Genomic DNA, 20,271 nt, shown 5'->3' with positions numbered 1-20,271 from the left:
CTGTCACTGCTCTCTCACTAGGGGCGGGGTTTGTAAAGTAGCGACTCAAATCCTCCTTCATCAGCACCACTGAGGAGCAGGGAGGAGAGCTCCAACTCTGATACTTATTTCCTCAGCCAGTTTTTTTTAAAACTGAGATTGACATAAAAGTGAACTTTTTTCCATTAAACACTGAGCACAAAAGCTGAAGGTGTTCCTTATTGCATCTTTGAATTTTGTGGCCAGTACTTTTAAGGCATTTAACTATTTGTTTCACGTCTTCATCAGATTGGTCACCATGGCAATGCTGTTTTTGCATGGGCAGTCATGTGGGAACCAAACAAAGGCTCCATCGTTTTTGTCAAGAGAATATGGTACTCCATTGCTGTACTGCATTGTCATCAGAACTGAGAAGAGAGCTTAACATTGACTTGTGTAAATATTCAACAACAACACTTAAATAGGAGTTAAAATAAGGGCTATACATTACGAAACGAAATCCGACAAATACTTTTAAACAACTTTAAAGTATACATTTGTCGCAGGAAACAGCAGACTATGAGTGCTTATTATTTAGTTTTTTTCTGATTTGGAAAGATAACATTTTCAATATCGTTTTTTTAAAAAGCTAATTTAATGTGTTTTAATTATTATTATTTTAAACATAAGAATGGAACATACTACATTACCCATTCATACTTTATATCACTCCTTTTAGAAAACGTAGATCTTTTTGTCCGACAGAGTGATCATCTTCACCATCGACCGTCTTTGGCCCATTGACTGAATGGTTGGCTGTGCTTTTAGCGCCCTCATGTGACGACACTGCACATTTCAGACGAATATTTTTGGAAAAAATAATAGAGCTGTTGAAGGCAGTGCATTTTTGCTAAATGAGTGTGCCAAAAAAATACTGCGTTTGATAATAAAACAAAATAAAACGATGTTATACAACAGTAATAGAACGTACAATAGCACAAACTGAGCACATGCGTACAAATGCTCAACTGTATCAGTAGTGTTTGTTTTGTGTTTTCCTGCACGCCGGTGAACTCTTTCCTAACGGCATAGCTATTACATCCCCGCCCGTCCGCCTCCGCTTGCAGGAAAACAAACGCACACCCTGTCATCTCAAACTAGTGACCACATCAGCCTGGAAACCTCCACCGGCTGAAAGACTGCTGGCTCATCTATCGTTAGCTGTTGTTACAATTAGATTAGTTTAATCTATAACTGACAACCTATTAAGTAGAGTTATTATATTCTATCGTTGTTTGTTGACCTCGTCTTTGCATCCCATTACAATGGCTGATCCTAAATACGCAAACTTGCCAGGAATTGTAAGTGGCTAAAGCTAGCAGACAGGTTAGCTGAATTGCTAGTTGGGAATGCTAGCTCTGAGCTGTGAAGGAGTTAGCGAACATCCGTGCTGTTTACTCTTTTATCTGCGTGTCATTTGTTGCTTACATGCAACTAGCGTTAAATAGTATAGATTTTTAGTTGTTACAATTGTAGTTAATGTTTTGTCTAATGATACAAGCCACCTATCAAGGGCTAGCATATACGTGCTTTTGAATGGGCCGGGGCGTTGGCCAGGCTAATGACAATAAACGTACTATCTGAACGTTTGATATTGTTTATCTGATATTGTTTACTTGTTTTATCAGGCCTTTAATGAGCCGGACGTGTACGAGACCGGTGACCTACCAGAAGATGACCAGGCTCAGTTTGAGTCGGTAAGTGGACGTTCCGTTGCTAACCTTACTAGCTAACAAGTGTTGACACTTTATATCGCAAAATACTGTCCTCTTCACTGCGATACATATGCAATATCCCTGCTGTGATTTAATATCTAAACACTACATTTCCTGGCTTACAATTACTAAACACATGAAAAGGCGCTGATTGCAGTTTAACAGTACTATACTAATTGTGAAATTCTAATTAAACTATCTCCTAATGTTTTGGAAATATTTAAAATAAAGCCATGATCCTAAACATTTTAAGATCACATGTTTAATCAGCTCTTGGTTTTATTTATGTTTAATTAAAGTGTTTTAATATATATTAAAAGCCTAGGTTCTAGAGAAGTATGTTTATTATGCTAATATTTAATTAAAAAATGTACCCAGTTTACTTATCTTCCATATATTAAACACATCTGTTCTTTTATACATCAACATAAGCAACTAACAAAGGGAAGACAAGTAATATATATGAAAAGCCTAATCTAAAAAGAAATACCGTCCATGGGCCTACTGTTGACATTTATAACTATGTCATCATGATAGTCTTGTGACTCAATGAAAAGTCTATTCTCACTGCCATTAACTGTAACATTCAGCAGAGTTAGGGAGGCGTTGCTAGAGTAAACTCTTTATTAGCAGTTAAGGGTTGCTGGTCTGACATTGTTTTTAAATATCTGGACGGTTTACTGTCCAGCTGAGTGAATCCTAATTGGCATTTTCCCTTCCATGTTTCCACATTGGTTCTTCCCTTACCCTTGCCCTTGTTTTGACTCTTCCCTACCCCTCCTCGGAGCCTAGCTTGTACAAGTAAGACTGGCTCAATTTTACTCTCAGGGAGCTAAATGCCAGGCTTTTCATGCATGTTATCTCATCCATTGTTCCTCCCTCAAATGATAAGGATGAAAATGAGAAATGGGTTGATGGAGTGGCCCTTTTTTGTTTTGTAATTCATCACTTCTTGATTGTTTTGAAGTGCCAGCAATTGATTCTTATTTGTTTTGTTCAATTTAACAATTTAAAGTGGATAATTATGTTGATGGGTCCTCAGCAGCCCTATAATAAGACAAGTGTTTCTCTATTTTGTTTTGGATATTTTCCTTTTTTTAACCTGTCTTCATGTTTAACAGTTGCTTCCTGCCTAACCACATTATTTGGACTAACTGGATATTTTAAAGATCCTTACACACTGTGTGATAGCATCTTGAAGGTTCTTTGCATGTCACGTTTGGAAATATTGGGGTTTAATGTTATAATGTTAATAATTAAGTATTTGTGCTGGACATTATCAAATTCAAGACTATTTGGATCATGCCAATTACTTTACTTGCATCGTCTTAAAAAAACCATATAGAGAATTGATTCCCAAATATTTGACACTTTCAGACCTTTGACACAGACTTTCCTTGTAAATCAATGCTCCGTCTGCCATCAGCTCATAAGACATGTCTCACCTCAGGCATTGACCTCCCTCTTTAATGAGCGACCAAAGATGTAATTGCAATTTATCTCGGACACTCCTAAAATCACACTGTGTAATTGTGACTTCTCCTTGGATATACTTCATTAACAGCTTTGGCTTAGTCTAGCAAATTCCTTTAGCATGTTTATTTTTTAGAAATGACTCCCTGGTGATAAATGATGTTGTTTGATTACAATTTCTGTAACATAATTCATTATGGGGTTTGTAGGACTTTTAAGTTTTGTGACTTCTTTTAATCACCCCACAACCTCCGGTTACCCTTCAGTCTGAATCATGGATTGTTTTTAAACTGCCAACCCCCCTGCATCTATAGCTTAATGTCGTGAGACCTACAATGCCCTCCACGAGAGCATACTGTATGATCCCACTGCATTAACAAAGTGCATCAAAGGAGACAGTGACTTGTTTATGTTAATGGACCATCTTACCTCCCTTACTCGGGAAAGAGAGAAAGAACTTGAGAGTGCAGTCTGAGCAGTGTGTCTCTGAGGTTTTTAACAGCAACTCTCAGAACACTGCTTTCTTTCTTATCTTTCCCTGAACCCTGGCCAACTGTTCCTGTGTGCATGGCATGTGATAACCACATTAATCTGTGTTGTCTCTCTCTCTCTCCCCCCTACTTTTTTCTCTCCCTCTGCTCTTCCGTTACTTTTTCTAACTCTCTTTGGAAACCCAAGGAGCTGGTAAGAGCCTGACTAACCCCCCTCCTCACTCTTCCTCCTCTTCCTAACATCTGTGAAACATCTTGTGTTGTGTGTGTGTTTGTGTTTTGTTTGTCTGCCTCTAAAAAATTATATCTACAGTGGGGCAAAAAAGTATTTAGTCAGCCACCAATTGTGCAAGTTCTCCCATTTAAAAAGATGAGAGAGGCCTGTCATTTTTATCATAGGTACACTTCAACTATGAGAGACAAAATGGGGGAAACAATCCAGGAAATCACATTGTAGGATTTGTAATGAATTAATTGGTAAATTCCTCGGTAAAATAAGTATTTGGTCACCTACAAACGAGCAAGATTTCTGGCTCTCACAGACCTGTAACTTCTTCTTTAAGAGGCTCCTCTGTCCTCCACTCGTTACCTGTATTAATGGCACCTTTTTGAACTCGTTAGCAGTATAAAAGACACCTGTCCACAACCTCAAACAGTCATACTCCAAACTCCACTATGGCCAAGACCAAAGAGCTGTCAAAGGAGACCAGAGACCAAATTGTAGACCTGCACCAGGCTGGGAAAACTGAATCTGCAATAGGTAAGCAGCTTGGTGTGAAGAAATCAACTGTGGGAGCAATTATTAGAAAATGGAAGACATACAAGACCACTGCTAATCTCCCTCGATCTTGGGCTCCACGCAAGATCTCACCCCGTGGGGTCAAAATGATCACAAGAACGGTGAGCAAAAATCCCAGAACCACACGGGGGGACCTAGTGAATGACCTGCAGATAGCTGGGACCAAAGTAACAGAGGCTACCATCAGTAACACACTACGCCGCCAGGGACTTAAATCCTGCAGTTCCAGACGTGTCCCCCTGCTTAAGCCAGTACATGTCCAGGCCCGTCTGAAGTTTGCTAGAGGGCATTTGGATGATCCAGAAGAGGATTTGGAGAATGTCATATGGTCAGATGAAACCAAAATAGAACTTTTTGGTAAAAACTCAAGTTGTCGTGTTTGGAGGAGAAAGAATGCATAGTTGCATCCAAAGAACACCATACCTACTGTGAAGCATGGGGGTGGAAACATCAGGCTTTGGGGCTGTTTTTCTGCAAAGGGACCAGGACGACTGATCCGTGTAAAGAAAGAATGAATGGGGCCATGTATCGTGAGATTTTGAGTGAAAACCTCCTTCCATCAGCAAGGGCACTGAAGATGAAGCGTGGCTGGGTCTTTCAGCATGACAATGATCCCAAACACACCGCCAGGGCAACGAAGGAGTGGCTTCGTAAGAAGCATTTCAAGGTCCTGGAGTGGCCTAGCCAGTCTCCAGATCTCAACCCCAGAGAAAATCTTTGGAGGGAGTTGAAAGTCCGTGTTGCCCAGCGACAGCCCCAAAACATCACTGCTTTAGAGGAGATCTGCATGGAGGAATGGGCCAAAATACCAGCAACAGTGTGTGAAAACCTTGTGAAGACTTACAGAAAACGTTTGACCTCTGTCATTGCCAACAAAGGGTATATAACAAAGTATTGAGATGAACTTTTGTTATTGACCAAATACTTATTTTCCACAATAATTTGAAAATTAATTCTTTAAAAATCCTACAATGTGATTTCTGGATTTCTTTTCTCATTTTGTCTCTCATAGTTGAGGTATACCTATGATACAAATTACAGGCCTCTCTCATCTTTTTAAATGGGAGAACTTGCACAATTGGTGGCTGACTAAATACTTTTTTGCCCCACTGTATAGATCCAAGTCTGTGTGTGAGCCCAGACTCATGTCATCTACCTGTATGTGTCAGCGGTGTTTTAATCTTGCCCGTAGCCTGTAGTTCATCATAATTGATCAATAGGAAGTTTTGATCAAATTATGCATGTTTTTATTTTTTCTTCCCCAGAATCACTAATCCAAATGCCGTCATTTTAGAAAAGGAAGTGTTAGTGGCTTCCTGCTTTTCTTTCACATAACATTGATTTAATAGTACATAGTATACCATATGGCTGACTTATAAAAGTTCAATCTTTCCAAACATTGACTTAATTGTCTTCAATCAGTCCTACTTAAAACTATAGCTGTTATCATTTTTCTCCTTTGTCTCTTGCCTGCTGGTACTTCAAATTATGTTGAAATAATCTGGTTCCGGACAACCACACATTTTGTCTGTGAAGCTCTTACAGATTTTGCAAACTTTTGTAAGCAATTATACAAGTGTCTTAACCAAATAATTCATCATCTTTTTAATCCTACTTTGGGGCAATGATCAAGTATTGAATTTCCTCTCAGATCTTACAAACCTGTCAACATATTTCAAGTCTACCTGGGGCTTTGAGACTTTTGCCTCAGTAAGCCAAGGCTATTTTTTAAATCTTTTCTGTCTGTAAAGAATAACAATCTGTTTTAGGATGTTCATTATATTGATCTGATTTTGTTCCTGGTATCTCAATTACAGGAGGAGCTCTGCAGTGATAGCGTGGAGAGGATTGTGGTCAACCCCAACGCAGCCTATGACAAGTTCAAAGACAAGCATGTCAATGCCAAGGGGCTCGGTCAGTTCATAGTGGATATTAAATGACTGTTGTCAGAAGCTTTTTAGAGTAACACAGAAGGGTACCATCATCCTTACTAAGCATATGGCTCAACAAATCAAATGATATTCTGAAACTATTGTTTTTTACACAGGTTTTTCTGTAACTATCCTGCCTTTTTTAATATACATGTGGTGGACAAAATAATAGAAACACCAGTGTGTAGAATGCATTGCAGTTCAACAGCACCACAAATGGCAATCACCAAACACATCCTAGAATTGAATCAACACCTCTTTAAAGCAATTTCAAAAATACGTATTTGTTATGTTTTCTAATAAGTTAAGATAAGTACTTTATTGATCCCAATTTGTGAACAGTTGTCGTCATAAATTCTAGGTTAACATTAACTTCCTGCCAGCTTTCTCGAAAACGTTTAAATACTCTTAGTGGATAAAGAAATGTAAAAAATAATTATAAATATCCAAGTACAAGAGATACAACCTGCAAAATACAAGACGTTCAGACAAAGTTGGCAGGTTGTTTCAGAAGTATTTCAGGATGTTCTGTTGGAGTTTTTTTTCTGGTTCAGGGCTTGATACCATCAACCAGTTTGCTTCTTCATTTTTTTCTTTGCCTCCTGTTCACAGACTTCTCAGACCGAATCAGTAGAAGCAGAAGAGTGGGCTATGAGTCAGGAGAATTTGAAATTGTGAGTACACTCAGTTCAGCACAAACTCATTACTCAGCTTTTTAATCTTTTAGAAGGTGTTTTCTGACGTTGTGTTATATTCATACAATCTCTCTGCTCACTCAACTTTGATAGCTTGGAGAGGGCTGTGGAGTGAAGGAGACACCTCAGCAGAAGTACCAGCGTCTGGTAAACGAGATCCAGGAGCTCACCCAGGAGGTGGACACCATTCAGGTGAACCGACAGCGACACACACACACACACACACACACACACACACACACACACACACACACACACACACACACACACACACACACACACACCCCTTGCCTAAAGGGCTTGGCAGGAGAAGGTTCTCTCTGATTATCCTACCTTAATCCTGCTGTGTGCACACACATTTAATCACATCCATTCTGCTCCTTGACCATGTCAATATGTATTCATTCAGGGGAGTGCAACCTTTCAGTCTAATTTCCAAGGTGGAATATTTATACCCCGGTTCTTACTGAGACGTTAGCGTTATATCATGTGTGCACTGAAGCCTTAAATTTGCCCTGAAAATTAGTTTTTTAAATTGCTAGTGCAAATGCTTTTCAGACTTTTTTCACTCCTTAATGCAGTAACTTATCAAACTTGGGTGTCATGGACTTGAATAAGGACAGTATCTCTAAGAGTTTTCATTGGTTCACATTGGATTAATTGAATTAAATGACTTGCTCCAAATATTGTGTTGCCTTTCGTCAGGTTAACTGTATTGAATAGAAAAAGTGGAATGGTGCATGCATGGTTGAGCACTGGTACTTACTAAGATAGGCCAGATTAATTTAGAATTAATGATATTTTGTTGATGATATTGTGTGGTGCTATCATGCAGGACACACCATCATCTGAAGGGTAAAAAAAGGTAGAAAACTGAGAAAGTAATTCTCTGTATTTGTTATTTAATTTGGTTAACCTTAACTAGATCCCATTGTAGTTGCCTAGAGTAGCTCATTCTAACCCAGATTTAACCATATCGGAACATGGAAGATCTTTTTGTATTGAATTGTCTGTCTAAAATAGAATAGCAGAATAAAACCAATTCATATGCCTAATGTAAAAGTGCATGTTTACATACACAATACATTTTTTTTTTAAATTAACACACCTGGTTTGTCCAGACAGACTTCCAGACATGGATTTCATCACCCTCTGCTTTGTTTTAAAAAAGCAACTGTAAAACTAATTGACTCAATGTCTGTTGTGTGTGTCTGTTTCAAGGCTGTCACAAAGGATAGCAATGCAGAGGAGCGCCTGACCCCGGTGGTACTCGCCCAGCAGGCAGCACAGCTCAAACAGCATCTGGTTTCTTCCCACCTTGACTCACTGCTGGGACCACAGGCACACATCAACCTGGCTGACCCAGATGGAGCGCTGGCCAGGTGAGCTGAGAGGCGAGAGAAGACAATAAAGCTGAGGCACAAGCATCTGGAATCAGAAACCTGAGTCTACAAACTATGAGACGCTGAAAGAGGGATAAGGGAATGGATGTAACGAGGTGAGAGGGAAAAGGGTAGCCTGAGAGTCAACAAAAGATGGTTGGAGGGAAGAGCAGGGGAATTGATTTTAATGAGCCACGTGTAACACAGATTAAAGGGAATGATAGAGGAAGTAGGGCAAGGCAGTACAGCTGGTATCAATTTCGCTCATAAATCCCCTTATCTTGGTGTAGCACTACCTGGGGAACACAAGAACCAATCACAGATGATGGAGGAAGGGAAATAAAAACTTGAACAGGTAAGAGATTAGCAGAGAGAGGCCATAGAGAGATTTAAAAGATACTGTTGCGACATGTCGGACCACAACTGAAGGTAGAGACGGAGAGAAAAGGGGAAATAAAAGTGATGAAAAGGATTCGCCAAGCTCACCTTGCCCATGCCCTTTTCTAACAGAGCTTGAAAAGAGTTGTAACAAAAGAGAGGCGGTGGACACAGCAGCACTTGGAGGCTGATAACAATATTCAACACCTAATTCTTTTGTGTCTCCTTTTCCTCCCTTCCCCCAGGCGTCTGCTCACCCAGCTGGAGGTGGCCAAGGGCAGCCGTGGCAGCGCTACAGGAGACAGCAAGCCGACGGCATCGGCTAAGGGCCCAGATGGAGTGGTTCTCTATGAGCTGCACAGCAGACCAGAGCAGGAAAAATTCAATGATTCTGCCAAGGTAAAGTGGAAAGGGAGGCAGAGTCGAGTGTCTGGGATGAGTGCACTCGAGAAATGAGCAAATGAGCCTGACATGTTTATTGTTTCTGTTCTCATGAGAGGAATGTCAGAATATTGGATGGCAAATAAACGAGAATAAAGACAGACGTGTGTGTGTGTGGATGTTTGTTTGTGTGTCTTGTGGGATCTGTTTTCACCATGTGTTGCCTTGTTGTGTCCCTGTAGATGGCGGAACTGGAGAAGCGTCTAGCTGAGCTGGAAATGGCTGTTGGCTCAGGTTCAGACAAGCAGGTACACACAGTCTTTGCACACACCTCACTTTCATTCACACTGATTCTGTTAATCTCCTCCTCTCTTTCAGTCTCACACCAGTAGAATTTTCATGCACCTGTGGCTGTGTAAAGATCCACTTAATGTCACTGAAATACAATCTTTCACTTGATTTATGTAAATGATGGGGATGGTTTAATTCATTCCTGTTCTCCTTTATATTCCCTCTTTGTGTTTATGTTGCAGGGACCTCTGAGTGCTGGCGTACAAGGAGGCAGTTTGATGGTAAGACTTGAGCTCCTTTCTTTTTGAATGCACTTTGTGGCTCTAATCATAACTCTGTGCATCTGATGTGTAGCCAGAGAACTGGGTCATACTTCAAAGATGAATGACATCAGTTCCTGAGAATTTGTTTATGTTTCTGTGCCAGCAGTGAGAACACAAAGTTTTGTTTCTAAGCGTCTAAATAACCTGTGCATGTGTGTGTGCTCGTTTTGATCAGGACACCATAGAGCTGCTGCAGGCCAGGGTCAGCGCACTGGACTCTGCTACTCTGGATCAAGTGGAGGCCAGACTGCAGGTAACTTATCAACACACCGCACGGAGTTGGAGTACAATGGATTTGATTTACATTGTCACGTCAGTGGCATTGTATTTCCTACCAAACCAAAATAACAGTTTTTTGCTTTCTTACGGAGAAGTAAAAGTATGAACTTGAGGTGTCATTTATTTGCGTTCAGTACAGTCAAGATGAGCCAACCAGGTGCAAGAGCTGGCCCTGCAATTCCGAGGCTTATTGAAAACTTATATGGGATTGCATTTTGTCAACGAATTTTTCAAATCTAAAGACAGATAGCAGCCTTTCTCTGACTTTTGCTAGCTGCTGCAGCCTGCCAGCTAAAAAGAATCGAGCGATAGATAAGAAAGTATTTTATTAATATTTAGACTTCATCTATGAAGGTGCTGTAGTTATTTTTCAATCACACCCACGCCCCGGAGAATTATTGAAACTCGATGGGAGAGTGAGCTGTGCATTTGCATTACTTTCTGAACTTTTAAATTATGCCATATTTCTATAAGGTTGGGTTACCTGTGGCAACTCCTCCTGGAGAAACTCAATTTTCCACAGTATTTGCATTCATCATATACATGTCTTTTTTTCTGTAATGTACCAGCAACTCTAAAACAATACCTCTCGATCAAAACGAATGAATGAATTTTTGTCTCTCTCCCATTTAGAGTGTCCTCGGGAAGATGAATGAGATCGCTAAACACAAGGCTGCGATTGAAGACGCTGAGACACAAAACAAGGTTTGTAATCCCTGCACATCCATCACTGCAAACTAAGGGCAGTAATTATCTCGGATGCTTTCACACAAACTTACAAAGCACTTTTCACTTGACAGGAAATGTATAATATAATAATAATCCAGCCAGCTCCACCTTAGATACAAGACTTTTAGTAGGAGTGGTCAGAGCCTGGCAGCCGTAAGCAGCAAAACCAACGTCGTATCACCAGACAGTCCTTTCGATAGTTTGTTCATTTTCAGTCGGTAATAAAATACTATTTTTCCAGGTTTTCACGTTAGAATCTGCTGGGAGATCAGCATGATTTCCAGGCAACATGTGCATCTTGGAAATGAATTTTCTCGGGTGATGTACCCTTAAAAGGCCAGTAGAGGGCAGGGCACGTTAGTTATAGCATCTCTGTGAATAACAAAATCATTCCCAGTGGTTTTATTTCACATTGCTATGATCTACAGTTAATGTGATTTTGTAAACACGGTGTGCGAGTTAATTACTTGTAGAGTGAATATATTAAACAGTACAAAAGCGGGCTTTGATTTGAGATAATGTATTTAAAGTCATCAGACCCACAATTACTAGCCCGTACAACAGCTGGAAAAGTGACATTTTCAATTAGTGTGAGGAACAACGCTATTCCTATTATTTACTAGCACAGCATTCCAAAGTCAAGTTTGAGTTATATCTGCTCATTTTTATTATAATAATAAATAAGGTATCACTTGTAGTAGAATAGTTTTATCAGGACACCGAGGTTTAACCTGTGACCGTGGGTGAGATAAGCATGTTATTGTGGCTAGTGGTTTTCGTCTTTATATGAAATGTGTCTGTATGTGTTTGTTTGCCAGGTGTCGCAGCTTTACGACGTGGTGCAGAAGTGGGATGCTATGTCCACCTCTGTTCCCCAGTTGGTGCATAGGCTTGTCGCTGTCAAGGAGCTGCATGAGCAAGGTAACACACAGAAACTGATTTACAAGGTGCTAACCCTAAGACTTGTTGTGTGTTCTGGTGTTAAAAAACCCAAGATATTACTAAAGTTGAAGTTTATCCCATAGTATTATATGAATGTACTGGTTTTGAGAAATTGGATCATACTGCAAATATTGTAACAATGCTGCTCTCGGGGCAGACTTCACCCCAGTAAGGATCATAACAATGGAAACTTTCATCATTTATGTTCTACTCTTCTATGTGAGGGTAGAAGAACCTTGAAATGACACCCATGAGAGTTCAAGGAGAGGATGTATGTAGGTTAGTGGGGGGTGGGGAATGGCATTAAAGATTCAAAATATGTAGGATGTAGCTACAGAACATAACAGGCTGTGAACCCCGATCACATTTCAGGCAGCATCTGTGCTGGGAAGTAATACTCAGCCGGAAAGATTTGCATTTGCAATGGTGAACGTCTGAGTGCGAGACAAAAGATGAAAACTAAGCGGAAATTGGGTTTCAAACGGATAATGGAATTAGCCTAAACCATGGCATTCTATTATAACAAAGGGCAAAAAAATCACTCAAAGGGAACCTCAAAAATGGTAATAGAATTAGACTAAATCTAGTAATACTGTTAAACACCCCCTCAGGGAGAAAGAGATGCATGATATTATATATCACATTATCATCTTTTTATTATTTAGCACATGAAAGCAGAACCTTGGCATTAATAGATGATATTGATAATTCATTTCTGAGAGCTGAAAGAGGTCATTTATCATTCCCACTCTCTTCGCACCAATCTGTCACAGTCTGCAGCAAAATGTTTTTTAACTCGAGCAGCACTGATTTTAATTCTCCTCCTCTTTCTGGTGCCCCTTTACAGAGGAAGGGGGAAAACTCAAATAATATTTTAAGCAGTCAGTCATCAGCTTCATATACATTTCTCCTGACTCCCCTTTGTGTTGCTGAAAGCAAAGGCAACATTGCATTGCAAGTTTTTTAACCACACATTTGTAAATCTTGCCTCATGATATCACTTCATCCTCCCCCACCGTCTCGTAGCGATGCAGTTTGGCCATCTGCTGACCCACCTGGACACCACTCAGCAGATGATCAACAACTCTCTGAAGGACAATAACACTCTGCTCACACAGGTAACAAGTTCAGGATCCCTTTAAACATGTGGGAAAACATGAATCAATTCAAGCACAGCTGGAGTGCGGTTCTTTACTTTAGCAGTGTTAAATGTCGATGTCGTGCTCCATCAAAAGGACGATTGAAATGAACAAGGCCAGTAGAAATCCATGCTTGTCTCACTGGTGGCCCACACATAGATTTCAAACAATCTCTTTGTATTCAATTATTAAAGGAACCAAACAAATAACCAGGATCTTCAGAGGTAGAAACATTAGTAGCTAATCTACTGAAGCCTTTTCACAATAGAAAAGTTTGGATTAATAATCTCTGGAATCATTTCTTTAAAAAGTGCCCTCTTGTGAAACGTACGGTGTTTTTCACAGCCAAGAGTAACTAACAAGGGGAGCTCTCTACAGCCTCAGTCACTATAGTGAACCTGTGCCCTAACAGTTCAAGGTTTGTGGTTAGATGGACAGAGCAGTGCCTTGTCAAGTAAAGCCTTCCTTTTTTAAAAATATTTTTGCTGAAACTTACAACCTTGTGTAGTCAAAAGAGTTATGGTCTTACTTTTCCCTGCTTTGTATGATGGGAAACATCCTTTGGCTTTTTGAAGGTCTTTTAATCCATCGTTGAAATTGTTTCACAGAAAACATAAATTCTTTTGTAGGAAGCAGTAGTTTTTTTTGTAGCCTCCTGGAACAACATGGCTCTATGATGAACTTAAACTCCGCTCTCTTCTCCCTCTCCCCCCTAGGTTCAACAGACAATGAAGGAGAATCTGGGGGCTGTAGAAGAGAACTTTTCTGCACTAGATGAGAGGATGAAGAAGCTCTCCAAATAAATGGCGGCATGCTTCAGACCAGTCCAGGAGAAGAGTGTAGAACATGGACAAATATGAGCTGGCTGAAGAGCACCGAGGGGGTAACTCTGACCATCCCTCTTATGCTCTCTACTTTGCCTTTTTTTCACTGAGCGGAATGTTGGAAAAGATGGAATAACAAAAAAAAAGGAGACCAAATGTTCGTGTCCACCCTCCTTTCCCTCTTCCTTTCTCTTGCATCAAATTGATATAAAATGAAAACACATTTGTCCACTCTATACATGCCACTGATTGCAGTCCCCAGTTTAGCTTATTGAGTTTTAGGATTGTTTTTATAATTATTAGTGTTAAGCTTAGGAAATTCCTCCATTCCTTTCAAAACTTCTCACCCTATTGCCGAATTGTACTTTATACTTTGCTCAAATTAAATAAATCACAGTTTTGGTGGGTTGATGGATGACACATTAAGGTGTTGTGAACTGTATAAAAAGTGTTGTAACTGGAGCGCGTCTGTTCGAGGGTCCGGGCAAGGTCAGGGAAGGAAAGCTTGTAAATATGCCTGTGTACCTTTATTGTTTCTTCACACTCAGTCGCTTGTAACTATATTATTATGACTGAGACCAGACACCACAGACAAACTTTTAATCTGCTTTGTCATTGCCTACAAGTCAACTGTATTGTTCATCTGTGGTCATGGAAACGGATCAATAAATAAAACAGTGCGATAACCTCGACTCCTTTTTATGATATGAGGAGAACACTTCAGTGATGTATCTTTAACAGCTGCCTGCTTCATACCTGTTTTGGTTAGATGGTACCTTTTATTAACATACTCTATTACGTTTCTTTTCAAGAGCTTGTCGACTTGTCTTGTCCAAAGCCTGAACATAAACATGTCAGATGAACTCATAGGCTGATGCAACGTTACAGTACTGATGTATGAAAACCTGTTCTGCTAGCAATGATTCATCAGCTGTTGGTACAGCAAAGCCATGATACTTAATCATGTTAGCCTCACTTTATAAAGAGTTTCACATTTAAAATACCCATTTTAACTTAATTTCAATCTGGTTGTATTAAAAATATTTCAGAAAAACAACCCCCTTTTGTTTATTTCTCATTTACAAGGACTTGTGTTAATTTATGACCACCGGGTGGCAGCATAGTATCTAATTTAAAAAGGTCAATTTCTAATGCTGTACACTGTTGTTCAGCCTTATATCATAATACCAAATGGACTCATGAAAGAGGAAATATTCTGCTATACTTTAAACTACTGTATTTCTGTGCCACGAAACTTCCTCTTCGAAATAAACACCTAAACTATTCTGTTAAATCAATGCTATTTGTTTTCACATTGGTAATTGCTAAATGACAATTCTTGACCACCTGGATTTGAAGTTGATAGAAAAAACTCATTTTTGTTTAAATGAAACTCCCAATAATGGAAACCCTCATTTATCTTACAATTATCTGAAAATGTAAGGTGGCCAGGAGCTTTAAGGGGCCGACCATGTAAGGCAACGTCCCCGGATCATGTCCAGACATGGTCCTTTATTTATTGCATGTCTATATCGATCGCTCTCTCCACAGTTCCTGTCATCAGACTATTACAAATATCTAATAAATGCATTTCAAAATGTCCCAACCACACATTTTCAAGAAACAGTGCGATACTTCGCATTCACAGGGTAAACTACCAGGAGGCAATCAGTGAATGTCTCTTAGGTAAACCTCAAGACCGTCTGGCATTATAAGCTTTACAAAACACATTTACACATAAAGCTTTCTCATGCTTGATGTCTGGTGACGGTATTTGAGACAAAGGCATAGACAGGTGCTGTACAGTAGGGCAAGGATCAGGTGGTGAGTCATCAATACGCAGCAGCTCATGTGAGTTAAGTAACTGCTGCTACAAGCCACTACACGTGGAGGAAACGTCACAGATCGGCCAAAAGACACATTTCTTAAGAGGTTAGCTTTATTATAACTAAAACATCCTCCAATAAAATCCTCCTCTGCTTGATAAGCCTTTTAACATGCGTGGTCCGGGTGAATGTGGATCTAAATCATACACAATATATGACAGACATGTGTTACTTACCCTGTGTATTTCTTCTTTAATCTAGATGAGTGTTCTAGCTGCTTGTATCACTTTTAATTTCATATGAGAGGACGATTAAGTGCTGAGTAGCTTCCCCTAATGGAGAAGGAGTTTAATACAGTGCTGCATGAACAGGACATATCAAGTGTGACTTGCAGGGAACCAGATCCAGAGCTCCAACTTAGAAGGGAATGCCCCAGATGAGCACAGAGACATACCATGAACTGTATATCATGTTATACTGCATTTGTCCTTCTATTTTGGGTACGCTAGATCGGGTCAGCCCCATCTGTTAAGAAACTATTACAAACCGAAGACTATCAAGGTCAGCCCAAAATGCCATTACTGTATTACAATTATAATTTAGACCATTAGCTCTCTGTGTGGTCCAAAACACAGGCTAAAGGAAGGAATGCAATGAATTAAATAATAACTTATATTAACAGAAACATCTGGTTTTATCAGTGGGGTATTAATCCAAACTAAATTCTGAGAGCTTTTCGTAACATTTAAGCTCCAGCCATCCTTGACTATACAGTCAATCGCACCTTCTCAAAGCTCACACCACCCTCTACTCCAATGGACACTGTTAATATTTAAGTCCTGAGGCAGCAGAAAGCAGCTGAACACAGGGGAGGGTGTAGGGAGCCACAATCTTGCTCAAAAATCTGTTTCTGGTGCTCACATCGGTAAAACCAAGAGGAGAGGAAGAAAAGGATGGAGCAACAGCCCGGAATGTGTGCCTCGTTGCCAGAATACCCACCTGTTCAAACAGGCTTTAAAGTTTAATCGCCCTTGTTTTATGCTTGGGCTTGTGATTTTTGCCATATCCCTTTTTCTTATGTCTTGTTTTTTACACAAAACAAAGAACTGTTAATGGTTTAGATATTGATAATAGCACATTTTTATTCATGTCTGTACTGTTCTGAATTGATTACAATGTCCTAAAGTCAAGTATTTAACAACATTATTGTATTACTTTTACTGTATAGCTAATATTTCCTCTTTAAATTTCACACACACTTATAATAACAATTCTAAAATTAAAATGGCAGGGAAAGAGAAGCAGAAAAAAAAAACTTGAAATCAAGAGAATCAGATAATAAGCTACGGACAAGAGAAAGGAAATCACACAAGGGCTGCTGGACATTTGTCACATTTTCCTGAATGGGTCCAGACAGGTGAGCGTCTGTGTCGAAGAGAAGAGGAGGACAGAAGAAGTGGGCGGAGGTAAGTAGAGTAAAAGGATGGATACAGTTGTGGGGCAGATTGGGAGGCGTGTAGCGAATGAGAAAAAGAGAAGACATGTAAAAGAGTGAGGTGCAGACATAAACAGGGTTTGAAAGGACTAACAAGATTTACTGCAAAGTCGCTCTTAAGCTCCAAACACCGAAATCTCAACAAGTGGATGTGACATTTAGCTGTTAATTTTAGACGAGCCAATATGGGATTGAGTGGATATCTTGAAACCTATGAGAAAAAAAAACTGAAATAGTATTTTTTGCTTTACTTGTGTGCTGGACATCTCACTTGTAGGAAGATGATAATTGGATGGTCTCCAGAGGAAATAAAATGCAAATCAGTTGATTAATGGGCATCATCAAGACAATAGGGAAGTGTAATATTGGCTTCATCTGAGATGGGATTTGGCAGAGGAGATGAATTTATTAAACATGTGAACGTAAACATTAAAGAAAAGCACTGTAAGTAATAACTTTTGGCAAATAATGTATGTTGTCTGAGAATCTCCCCAATTTATCACTTCAAATGACATGTCATTCCAACTTACACTCTCCCTGTTTTCACTAATAGAGAGGGTCAGGGAAAAAGAGTTAAAACAAACAAAAGGGCGAGCCAACAGAGAGGGAGAAGAAGGATTTACTGTATCACCACTACTTGTTAACAGCTGTATCAGTTGGTCTCAGTTCAGAGAGGGGAAGGATTCCGACAGCTGGTGTGTGTGTGTGTGTGTGTGTGTGTGTGTGTGTGTGTGTGTGTGTGTGTGTGTGTGTGTGTGTGTGTGTGTGTGTGTGTGTGTGTGTGTGTGTGTGTGTGTGTGTGTGTGTGTGAAGGGGAACTGGGTGTGGAGCCTTGACCAAGGGTAGTGGACAGAAAGCAGGGAGTGTGGTGGCCGGAAAATTCCCCAAACTCTTTCTGTCTTTAAAACAAAAGAAACAATATCCAAAATGTAATTGTAGGAAAATATCAACAACCACCACTGTCTCAGTGTTTTATTCTCATCGATTGTTGTTCAAATTTCAAACACCACCATTTGTCAGGAAAAAATGTGGCAGCAGGACAAAGAGCGAGCAGAAAAGAAAAAACCCTAAATCTACACAACACCATTTTCAGACTTTATTTCTAATTATCATCGTGAATTTTGGTTGTTTCACTTGTGTTGACAATACATGTACATGGAAATCATAAGTTATAGTATGATAAAGTTATATGGACTGTATACTGTCTTGTTTTCTTGCTTGTTTACAAATGTATGATTACATTTATGACAGGTGTGTATTGTGTAGGCTCACAGAAATATCAATTAAAATAATACTACTAGCTTATTTTTGATTGGGCTGATGGAATTTGGAAAGGGGTACAGAAAGTCAAACATTATAGAAACAGCATAGCAACTGACATTTCTAAATATAACCATCAGTAATGTCTAAGTCTCATCTAAAAGCTGATCCACAGGACCAGACAGTTTAGCGCTTATGTACACTCAGTGTCATTAAAGGATAATATAAAGAGATCACACAATCTATTATACATTTATAACATATTGTTTATTTATTTTAGTTTTTGTTGTTTTTATTATATGAGGGTATGAATTGAGAATGAATTGTCATCGTCAGACTAATAAACAAAGCAGAAAAAGTGCAACCTAGATGTGGGGTTGTAAACAATGTTTTTTAAAGAATACAACACAGACGATGGGACTGACAAAACAAACAGACGGCAGGGGTGGAGAGGGAGGGGTGTAGAGAAAGTATGCTGAACTACTCAGCAACAGCCACTCAAGTCGTGACGTGTTCACGGTGCTTCCTGCAGCGCTTTAACCCGGGTCCTAGAGACAGTATTTGAGCTTTCTATTCGCTACTTGGCGCTGTTGCTATGGGGCTGTGCATGTTGAGCCGTGCACGTTGCGCAGTGCATGAAAAACAGTTTGTGTGTGCTGAGTTTGGATTAAGGGCAGAAAGTGTCAGGAGCGGGGCGACGAGCCCGCATCAAGGATGCAACATGATGAAACGTGCTTTTATTTTGGTGTCACTTTTGTTGCTGTTGTTTACCTTATTACTGTTCACCATCCAACACTGTAAATAAAACGTTTACTGTCTGGCATGTGGTGTGTCTGGGCTGGTGACCTTGTTGAACTTGTTGTTGGTTTTGATGGCAAATATGTTATCACTTTACATATTTTAATAATAATAATTATTATGTATACGTTTTACTGTAAGAAAAGAAAGCTAGCTGAGTGACATTTATTTCGATTTTACAAATGACGGGGTGTGACAAAGGTTGTTCGCCAGTAGTGTGTTTATGTTGACAATAAAACCTCTCATTCTGTAAATGTGACATTAAAGGACCACATAAAGGGTATGCGACATCTTCAGTGGTATAACAACATTGATTGATTAGGGACCTATTGATCATTCTTTTAAATATCTATATTTCTATAAACACCACGGTGCCCTTCAGTACATCTATACAGCTATAGTCACCCAAATGTGTAATGATATTGATATGATATGCAGCTTTTATGTAGGGAAATCTTTCTGACAATGTTCTTTATCATAGACAGGTTATTTTGGTAAAATGAGTAGCCTACGATTGATATAAGTGGCATTTCTGTGTTGCTTAGATGTGTTTTTTAAGCGTTTTAATTAAACTATGGCTATACAATTATTATTTTGGTGGTATGGGTCAGCATGTGTTATTCTTGTTGTATCCAACCTTGTATTAGAGTAATTTATAGGAGAAAAAAAAAAATAATAATAACCAGCACAAATGCATCAAATACAAATGATAGCACACTGACAAAAAATACGTATTAAAAGTTTGTGTAATGAACTGAAAGACATGTTTCTGAATTTCATAACTATCAGTTGAATAAATAACCGGACACACCAAAAGGAGCTCAGTCTGCTTTTAGATCACACCCAGCATCGCTCAGCTCGCGCCACACGCTACATCGACCGGGCGTGTTTTGATATCTCGCGGAGCTGCCACAGAGCGCGCGGTATGAAATGAATGAGAATACGACACCACATGTGTGCTCAAAGTCCGGTCTGTGGCATTTTACAAATACCGGACGAATAAAAGACATGTGTCTTCCAGAATCACACTTGGTAAAGAAGAATACTTTGATTTAAAGGGGTTGACCAGTTATTATGTTTCCCCTCGTGGATGATGGTGTAA

The 20,271-nt window shown here is 39.5% G+C and overlaps 1 protein-coding gene across 1 annotated transcript; it reads left to right on the top strand.

The window, feature by feature from the left end:
* Positions 1–1,089: 1,089 nt before the first annotated feature.
* dctn2 (dynactin 2 (p50)) lies at positions 1,090–14,476 on the top strand. Its single transcript, XM_063911194.1, has 14 exons — positions 1,090–1,319; positions 1,647–1,715; positions 6,314–6,410; positions 7,040–7,101; positions 7,216–7,314; positions 8,344–8,504; positions 9,128–9,281; positions 9,506–9,571; positions 9,797–9,835; positions 10,053–10,130; positions 10,790–10,861; positions 11,704–11,806; positions 12,854–12,945; positions 13,683–14,476. Exons 1-14 carry the CDS (start codon positions 1,284–1,286, stop codon positions 13,767–13,769), a joined length of 1,215 nt encoding a protein of 404 aa, XP_063767264.1. The 5' UTR covers positions 1,090–1,283; the 3' UTR covers positions 13,770–14,476.
* Positions 14,477–20,271: the final 5,795 nt, after the last annotated feature.

This window comes from Eleginops maclovinus, chromosome 20 (assembly GCF_036324505.1).
Source record: "Eleginops maclovinus isolate JMC-PN-2008 ecotype Puerto Natales chromosome 20, JC_Emac_rtc_rv5, whole genome shotgun sequence".
Classification (NCBI taxonomy): Eukaryota; Metazoa; Chordata; class Actinopteri; order Perciformes; family Eleginopidae; genus Eleginops; species Eleginops maclovinus.
This window is presented reverse-complemented; position numbering and strand designations above follow the sequence as displayed.